Raw genomic sequence first — 10,353 nt, 5'->3', positions numbered from 1 at the left:
CTTGTCTTTAGTCCACAATCCGTAGCACCTCCTTAAATGTGGATCTCCCACGTAGTGCTAGACCATATCTCTAGGCTCAGATGAAATGATCTGTAGGTTGTGACCTTTCTTCTGCAGACCCACTCCAAATGTGACCTTTTAGGTAAAGTATGGGTCTTTGCGTATGACATTTCTACCTTTTGAGCATTTTTGTATTATCTCGGAAAGCTCTCTCATTCGTATATGTCCTGTCCTTGAAGTTGCTCGCCTTAGGCTCGTATCTCGCCTTCATCTAGCCTTTGTATGAATGACACATTTTTTCATAACTACTAGCCTCTTTAGTCCCTCGTTCTTCACATAAGTACTTGCTCCCCCAGCACGGGATGAAAAGTCGTTTGTTATACCCTATGTTGAAATGTGTCTGCTAGGCTTTCTACATTGTGTTACTCGCCCTGTTGGACTATATGCACTTTGCAAACCCCCGCTACCTCATATTCAATCTTTCCAAAGAAAGACTCTTTTCTTTACCTTCCACTTGACTTTAGAAAATGGTCTGCCTCCTTGCACTAGCACGATGGTCACAATAATGATTAGACATCCTAAAAGATTCTTAAAGGTGTGAGGTTCTCATGTTTGACTTATTTTTTTGACATTATATAATAATTATTAATAATTTTAAAAAGATTAATGCTACATATCATCCTACTATGTAAAATATAGCACTTATATCAATCTTAGTTTTTATTATTTTAAATAAAACCTTAAAAGTTATTGGACAATGTCACCTCATCATAGTAGGATGAAAATTGGATGAGAATGTGATATGCAAAGTTTTGCTTAAAATTGTAATACTTTTTTAATGAGATTTAAAATTTAGGAAAATCAGAAGGAGCAAAAATTACCTATAAACCATATTTTTCTTTCCATTTACAGAAAAAAAACTATATATAATGCTTGAAATATTTTCTTTATTCTTTTGTTACTAATAATAATGCTCACTTTTATGTATAGATTTTACAAATGGTCACAATGACATAGGATAAAAAAGAAAGTAGCATTGATAAATGAGCTATAACCAAATTCAACATAGAGAAACAATTTTCTTGTGCAATCGTTACAATATTCTAGAAATAATAAAAAAAAAGGAATTTTATGATAAATCAATATTAATTTTAAAATATAGTAAAATCTAATAACAAAAAAGCCAAATAATTATTTAAGTGCATCAAGGGTGGGAAAGAGAAAAAAGGAACAAGGTTGTATGTGTCCGTTTGAAATAAAAACACGTTCTTCTTTTAAGGAGTAAAAGATGATGATGGAGAGCTACATGAGTTTAACATGGTCATCAATCCAAATAGAGTCCTTGACACACAATGGGATAAATGATTGGATTAAACTATAGGCAGCCCATATGGTGAGGTTGTGTAGTACGTAATTGGCACTAAGGTGGACTTTCTTAGGCCTTGTTTTGGACAGTGAGATAATATGTGAATATTAATGAAATTATTTATAAATAGTGATAAAATGATTTTTGAGTTATGATGTTTTATGAGATTTTAGAAAAATAAAAAAAAAGTTGAATAAAATATTATAAAATTAAAATATTTTTAGAATCTAATTTTTTAATATAATTTTTGTTTTCAAATTTAAAAGGTTGAATTGTTTTTTATATTTTGTTTGGATGTGTTTAGAAAAGTTGTAATGATTATATGAGTAAGTTGAAGATTTGAAATTGAAAATTGTTTGTGTATGTGGTGTTATTGAGGTAAGATGAGATGAGATGAGATGAAATGAGATATGAGGCTTTTACTATCCAAACTAGGTCTCTTCGTTTGGATATAGAAACAGTTTCATCTTATCTCATCTCATCATTTCAACTTTTTCAAATTCTCATACAAAATATAATAAACAATTCAACATTTTCAAGTCCCAAAATAATAATAATATTAAAAAATAATATTTTAACAATATTTTATTCAACTTTTATCTAAAACAATCTTATTTCATCTCACTATTCAAACAAACTTTTGTTCCAACGAGAGATGGAACAAAAGGGTGAAGATGATGTCTTCAATATATGAGCTGCTCTTCCACCCAATTTTGAGGTAAGGATTTTGGATTGCGGTAATGATTTCAAGCTAGCAACAACCACAACAGAAGTGTAAAGATCTCTTCCCCTCTGGGGAAGTCTCTTACAGCCGCCATAAGTTGGCAGAGATCCTACCGCAGCACCGCCTTTCTTTTTTTGTATCACCCTTTTTTTTTTTTCCCTCAAAACCACCGCAAACAACCCCACACACTTGCCAAACCAAACACTAGAAACATTTTTGGAATGTTACGGTACTAAGTCAATTAAGAGTGGGAATGGACTGCTACTTAAAAATACTACTACATATTTCAATTTTGTCAATAACTATTTGGAAGTTTCAGGTTTATGGTAGCTGCTTAGAATGCCTGCGTGATTTTGAATGCAATGAACTATAGACTCCACGAAACTATTAACTGGAGCAATGAGCTATTGTGAACAAGGACATATCCAATACATTTATGCTGTGACTCCTTCAGCACACACTCTTTTATAAAAAAATTATTTTACAAACCATACTTAATATGATGCGTGAAGCCTATCTTACAATAAAATTAAGTTTACAATCTAAAGTAAAACATCATGCCATGTAAAAGTGATCATATATTCTAAAGGTTTTGCACGAAACCAGCTAGAAAACTGAATCTAATTTCACTTGAAAATGTCATTTCAGAAAGTCTCATTTAACTGTTCTAGTCCCTCAAAATGAAATACCCAAAGGAAATGAAGTAGCAATCAAGAAGATCCCATGTGTTTATGTGGGTAGGGCAGGGGAAGAATCATCATCCATGTTACGAGATATCAAGAAAGAAAAAAATGTGAAGATCAAATCGACATCTGCATTAAGGCCTTTTAAGCTACAACATGAATGAAGGGCCTTTAGCAGGCAATGCTAATATAAACCTCACTCTCTGGGGCTTTTATGCCTGAAAAAGGATGAAAAAGGATGAACATGTTTTTAGCTCATCTCCTCTCCAGCATGAACCCGGTGAGAAAATAAAAAAAGCTTCAAACACTCGGAAGGAGAAAAAGAAAATCCAAATTAGGAAGTCGATCAGGGGTGTCAATAACCTCATATAAACCAACTCCTTAACCTTTGATCCCCATTTTCCAGGAAATGGCAAAGTTCTTTCCTACAGAGAGTGACAAACCTTTGATCTCTACCATCACAGTCTCCATCTTATTATCATCGCTGTCTTCCAGCTCCTCATGGAACTTCTGCTCTGTTGTGCTCATTTCTATGTTGGAAGCTCCCATTACAGGGTTTCCATCAATCTCAACAGAAGATGCCTCTCCACTTCCATTCAATCCCAACACTGTGATCTTCTCAATATGCCAACCCTTATCCAAGGCAAACTTGCTCTCCTGGACTTCTGACCAAACCTTCACGGTTCCTTTAGTCATGGTTCCATAGAAATCAATATAAGTGGAACGTCCGTTCCCAAGTTTCATGTCTGGAAGCTCATCGTCATCAAGGAAAAGCTTCCCTTTGGCTTCTCCTTCAGTAGCCCCTGCTGGGAAGGTAACAATCAAGCTAAAAGGTGTCATTCTAGCTTCCTTTGAAATCATGCCACCTTGCTGCATTGGAAGAATGGTATTCTGATACAAATGCACATTAACCACGTGCAAAGGTGCATCCAGTGTAACATAGCACCCCACTTTTGATGCAATGGTTTGTGTCATATCAAATAAACTGTACCAACTACCAGGGGAAACAGTGCTTTAACATTTGACTTCCCTTGCTCAAGAACTGGGGATACCATGAGACTGCTCCCCAGCAAGAACTGGGTGCTCAACCCATAACATTCAGTGTAACTTGGGAATGAGAAGAAAAGTGGCCTGGCAATTGGCGCTCCGCTAATATGAGCCTCGAAGTTCAAGGTATATAGGTAAGGCAGGAGTTTATACCTCATACCTAGAGCATTTCGAGCAGACTCAGCAACTGACTCCCATTGATAAAGCTCCTGTCGGGGGAATAGTAGTTTGCATGATCCCTTGAGAAGGGGTAGAAAGCACCAACTTCAATCCAGCGGTTGCAAAGCTCTTCTGTAGGTGCTGGATAGAACCCACATATATCTGAACCAACCATTGGCACCCCAAATATACCAAAATTGAGCATAGTGGAAATTGAGTACTTCAAATCTTCCCAAGTTCCCTTATTATCACCAGTCCAATGGGCAGCATATTTGCCTGAACCAACATAAGTGGAGCGAGATAATATGAATGGCCGCTTGCCCTCAAGTCCTTGAAGGGCTTTGTGAGTTGCAATGGATTGAGAGAAGCCGTAGAGACTGTGAGCATCATATTCCAAAACGCCATTATAATGAACTGCACTAGTGGCTATGGTTTTGAACCCTATAGGCACCTGCAAACCTGAAGCATTTATCTTGTAAGGAGGATCATCCCATCTAGTCTTTGTAATGTTCTTGCAATCCAAGCAGCATATCCAACCAGGTCCAGTGCCAGTTGGACATTGCTTGCCCTTAGGGATTGTGCACTTTCCAGAACAGAAATTTGAAGCTTCATTCATGTCAATCCATAGACCATCAACGGGGACAAGTTCATGAAAGCGGCGGACTTCATCACCCCACCATGAAACAGTTTTTGGGTTAAGGAAGTCTGGGAAGTTTACAGCCCCTGGCCAAACTTGAGCTAGGTAGGGTTCGCCCTCGTACTTGATGAAAACATCATTGGCAATGCCCCTTTGATATACGCCATAACTGGAATTAACGCCAATTCCAGGATCAATAATGACAATGTATTTCATACCTATGCTATGTATTTTGTCCAGGAAAGCCAAAAGCTTTGGACGAGGGTAGTTGGTTGGGTTGAGGGTGAAGTCCTTGTGTCCATCCATATGGTCATCATCATTCCAAATCACATCAAGTGGGATTCTAGCCTTTTTATAGTTCTCAACAACATCTTCAACTACAGATAGATTATGGTAACCCCATCTGCATTGGTGGAATCCTGTAGCATAAATAATATGAGTGAGAAAATTAATATGGATAATCACCCTCAATTTCTTAATATAAGCAGTCCAAATGAGTAGCCTAAATATCATCGAACCATTTGATAAATTAATTGGTGGGAAGAGAGTACAACAGGGTACGATGCAAAAGTCTTGCAGTTTGGAGAAACTAGATATGGGTGGCAGGGCCAGAATTTTGCTTCACGGAAGGGCAAGATAGGAATGTAAAGAATAAGAAAATTCCTAACAATCTGACAATTAGGAATTTATTAGAGGCGAAAATCCAGTTCAAGTTGGTTTTGAATAGCTTTCGAAAAGCATATCAACTCAATTCTGAAGTAATTCGAGTTCGTATAAAAAAAAATTGTATAAAAATTCCTACCAGTCTGACAATTAGGAATTTATTAGAGGCAAAAAACCAGTTCAAGTTGGTTTTGAATAGCTTTCGAAAAGCATATCAACTCAATTCTGAAGTAATTCGAGTTCGTATAAAAAAAAATTGTATAAAAATTGTACAACACATTACATGCAAAATGTTAAAAACAGAAAAAACAATGATGTACATGATATGGAAGATGATTCCAATATGTTTATCGTGGTGTTTTGGAGGGGGAGGAATGAAAGAAGTTTTGAGGGGAATAAAAAATTTTCCCAAAACACCCAGACATTTACTAGATGTTTTTTCATTCAAATTACAGAAGCATATACTCCTTTTTTTTTTTATCAGTAAATAAGAATTTTTATCAAAATAGGCGAAGCCAAGTACTACAGAGCATATACTTCCACAAGTAGTAGACTTTTGAATGAAAGAAGTTTTGAAGATCATCATTCAAAAGTCTACCACTCATGGAAGTATATGCTCTGTAATTTGAATGAAAAAACATCTAGTAAATGTTTGGGTGTTTTGGGAAATTTTTTGATAAATAATATGCTTAATTTGATATCTTATTTTGTTAAGGCTACGTTTAGATGTTGAGTTGGAGCTGAGCTCTTTATGAATAGTAGTCAGTTGAGTAGGTGAAGTGAGTTATGTGTGGCCCATCTAAAATGAGTTTAGATATATTTGAATGTTAAGACGAGTTTAGTACTATTTATGAAAAATTGAAAAAGGATGTGGGTCCCACGTATAAAGATGTGTTGAATTAAAAAAAGTTATGGGTCTCACGTGTAAGAAGGTTTTGAATTGAGATGAGTGTAATAATTTAAGAGTTGAGTATTTGGATATTAGACTCAGCTTAAAATTAGACTGAACTGAGTTCAGCTGAGTCTTGCAACCAAACGGGGCCTAAAAGTTTTTGAAAACTAAGAATATATAATTTGATCTTACATTTAAAAAACTCTTTATCCTCATTGTATGAATATTAATTTCTTTATATTTAAAACTTGAATCCACCATTTTATAAGTCTTCGAGAAGGGGTCTTCATGTAATGAAACTAACAAAATATTTAAGTATTTAGAGTGTAGGGAAAAGAGAGGCAAGTCCCTTGTTAAGATGCCCGAGATTCAAGTCCAATTGCATCTTAATTATTATTGGCAAGTCCAATATCAAAATGATATAGAAGTAGAACAAACAAATTAGTGAATTAGCTTTGAATAAGGTAGGTAGGAGAACAGCTGAACAAGTCCAATAACACTGAATTGAAAAGCTAGGTACTAGTCAAAGTAAAAGCAAAAGCTACACACAAACTGATTATAATGAACCTTTTAGTACATCTTCCTTACTATTATAAGCTTTACCTCCATATTTTCTATGGAGTGAAAAAGCCACAGAGACTTTACATGCCATGATCCTGTAGCTAGAACATGAACTTTTAACATTATCTAGTGAACTAGAAACATTAATATGCACAGAAGTAGGTTATCAAAGATACATGGATGGAAAATGTAACCAACTTATCCAATCTGCAAGATTGGCCCATTATTGGCATTGCATTTTTAACAACTGACCTCTGACAGGATGCAGCACCCTAGCATCCATGAGCCAATGCCAAGTTGCAAACACTAATTCAGCTCAACTACAAGAAAATATCAAACCCACCCCAAAGACTAACATGGGCTTATAAAAAACAACTAAGGCTTACTCAAGGTATGGGGCAATGGAAGAATTAGATTTATCATAAATGCCTTTTTTAACCTATCAAGGTGCTGAGGGGTAACTTAGGTCCCCACGCATTATGGCTGGTGTCCCACTACCGACAACAAACTACTTATGAGAGGGATAACAACTACAGTTGTACACTTCCCACAATCTAAGGCAGTCTCCCCTCACGATACATGAATTCTTACTGATATGGATGCCTTGAATTAGCACCAAATCAAATGATGCCATACCGTGCAAGCAAGCATCGGGGCTTGTGATAGTGGCTTGAGAGCAATAATTCAATTTCCACCTCATGTAGGGAAGATAAATGAAGGACAGCAAAGTAGGCAAAGATTTAAAGCAATTATAGAGCCTTTTGGGGGTCCACCAATTACTTTGTACATATGTGAGAAAAAAAGTTGAAGATTTTTGGCTCGAAAAGTTTAGGCAAAAAGCAAAGAAATACTAAAGTGAGATAATCTAACATATATCTGGCCTTATTTTTTCCACCTCAAAGCTGTTTCAGGAGAACAGCAGAATAAATAATTAGAAGCAAGCCTTGAGAATTACAATAAAGTAAAATAGGAAACGAGACCAACCCACCAACCTAAATTACTATATCATGAGACATTTCTAACCTACAGTATCGTGCATATGGTAAACGTGCAAACAGCCTACTAATCAACCATCAATCAGCATTCGCCAACATACCAAACCAATCAGGTGGTCCTAATTCCTTAAATTTCTCTCACTCATTGCTCTCATATATGAACAATGGACAAAACATAATATTATATTGTCTGTTGCATGATTTTACAGGACATAGTTTATACAGACCCGAGGATTATTAAAACGGACTAATTAAAGAATAAATCAATTTTCTGACTAGGTAGATTCCATCATTTTCTAAATTTTCTCAACCCGACGATTATTAAAACCCGCTGATTAACTAATATAATCACTTTTCTGACCAGGCAGATTCCATCATTTTCTAAATTTCTCAAATTGGATTAAGCACCCTAATCACAAAACGCTGAAGTTAAACAATGCGACAAGTCACAGACCCACAAGGCCTTGGATGTACAAAAGAACAACTATTCCCACAAAAAAGTAATATTTAACGAGAAATTGAAAGAAGGGTGAGAAGTTCATCATACCTAGAGACCAGTAAGGCATTGGAGCTGGTCTGCCAATAAGGGAAGTGTATTGATCAACCACACTCAAAGGAGTAGGCCCAGCAAAGAAGTAAAAGTCGAAGACACCGCCAATAACCTTGTACGTCAAGGAATTCCCTCGGTAAAACACATCCATCCCATTGCTGTTTAGCAGCAGAACCGCGTGTGCTGAGGGGTCTCCACCATTGTTCCTAAGATCCATGTACACCGGATGCGAGCCATACAGATCAGTGTTAAGATTGATGGCCGATACATCGGTGGTGTACAAAGTGTAAGGGTCGTTTGGATACAGCTTGATCCCGTGTGGCTGAGTGTTCTCTCCCAGGCCGTACAGAGAGGCATCTTTGGGTAACTTGGTGGAAATCTCGAGGTACTGGTCCTTGAACACCAAGTTCCCAAATGGGTCTGATGCATCAGAGCTTGAGTTGAAAAGGGTTTGCCCATTTGATTTCCTCTTCACCGCGAACCCAAATGGGTCAGTGGTGAAGCTTACAATGAGCTCGGATCCCGAGTACTCCGACACAGTTATCGGACTTTTTCTTGACCTCGCAATGGTCTGCATCAGCTTCGGAGGTTGTTCTCTCGGCAAGAGATTGTACGGTACCTCCCATCTCTGCTTCTCTGCGTCGGTGATGTGGATCCTTAATCTGTCCTGAGTCTCATGCCTGCACAGAAGCACGAAGCAGAAAGATAAAAAAAAGTGTTCTTTATTCAGAGCGAGGCGGAGTTGAACTTGAAAACAACATCCTACGCAAGCAACACATGGAAATCATTTAGAAAAAGAAAAGAAGAAAAAAGCCACATACTTGACAAAGAGCTGCAAATGAGGGATATCAGGGCCGTAGATTTTGTTCTTCTGGATGACTTGGAGATGGCCCACAATGCCACCATCAGGTGTCTCTTCAATGGAGATCAGACGGTAGCCTTTCCCAATCTTGGCAGGCGGAGTAGACGAAGAGGAGGAGGAGTTTACTCCAGCAGCACATAGGAGCAAAAACAGCAGAAAAAAATTGAGACTTGAAAAAGAAGAAAACAGTGTAAGAGAAACCATCTGTTACTACTCTTGAATTTAACAGTCTCTAAGAACTACCGGAACTCAGAGGTTTGATGTCTATTTATATACAGGGGAAGAAGAAGTCATGGGATGCATGTTGAGATAGATGGGTTGCAAGCATGTGGATTGATGGAGGTGAGTGGGCCACAGAGACATTGTCCTACAAAAAGGGTCCTACACTTTGCAAATCGTCTTTCTTCTTCTGGGTGGGGCCTCGGATTCATCATTTTGGGGGGGAGAGAGAGAGAGCATCTTAGGGTATATCTTTGGTGGTACCAACGTTTCCAGTGTCTGACGACCACATGGCAAAGGAAAATGGGTTAGAAATAGTATCGGGGCACCGACACACCTGCGAATCGTAGCAAGAGTAAAGAGATAAAAAAAGAGAGAACTGTGATTCCCGCAGTCATTCCTAGTTCTAGGTTCGATCCAAATCCGCGCCCGCGGTGCCACTTCCAGTGCCTGATCTTCGCGGTTCTATCTTGGCTTCACACGAGTACAGTGTCCGAGATTTCTTTATGATCTTTGTTTCCATCTGATCTCAATTATTTTTATATTTTGTTTTTAAAAAGAACAAACTTTCTGACCTATACATCTATTTTTAGACTGAAAATAACATCCAATGGGAGTCGGCCACTTAGCCCACCAATTTCACTAATAATGGGACACAACACACCTAAACACAAGCAAAAATGCACCCTGCTCTCACCCCTCTCTCTCTGTCTCCTTAAGCAAACGGGTAGCAAGTTCCTCACCCTCAAAACCTCCTTCACCCAAAAGACAATCATCCCTAAAATTCTTTGTTGCGGCAGCCAAATCACGAAATACAAATGTTTGTGCAAATATGCGATTAGATCCTCCATCATTAGACTTCTCATTTACAACCAACAGTGAATTCAACTTCGATTTTTCTAAAGCATGGAAGAATGACAGGGAAAGTTAACAAATCATGGAGGTGGATGGTGGTGCTGCATCGAAGTGCGTGGTGGCTGTTTGTGGTGATGGAA

At 37.7% G+C, this 10,353-nt stretch overlaps 1 protein-coding gene across 1 annotated transcript; it reads right to left on the bottom strand.

The window, feature by feature from the left end:
* Positions 1-2,884: 2,884 nt before the first annotated feature.
* On the bottom strand, positions 2,885-9,783 carry LOC121244322 (alpha-xylosidase 1-like). Its single transcript, XM_041142335.1, is given in 5 exon segments — positions 2,885-3,777; positions 3,780-4,040; positions 4,043-5,035; positions 8,275-8,957; positions 9,099-9,783. Coding segments are annotated over 5 exon segments (2,805 nt in total). The 5' UTR covers positions 9,344-9,783; the 3' UTR covers positions 2,885-3,154.
* Between the last annotated feature and the right edge of the window lie 570 nt (positions 9,784-10,353).

The sequence above is a fragment of the Juglans microcarpa x Juglans regia genome, chromosome 8S (genome assembly GCF_004785595.1).
Source record: "Juglans microcarpa x Juglans regia isolate MS1-56 chromosome 8S, Jm3101_v1.0, whole genome shotgun sequence".
Lineage (NCBI taxonomy): Eukaryota > Viridiplantae > Streptophyta > Magnoliopsida > Fagales > Juglandaceae > Juglans > Juglans microcarpa x Juglans regia.
This window is presented reverse-complemented; position numbering and strand designations above follow the sequence as displayed.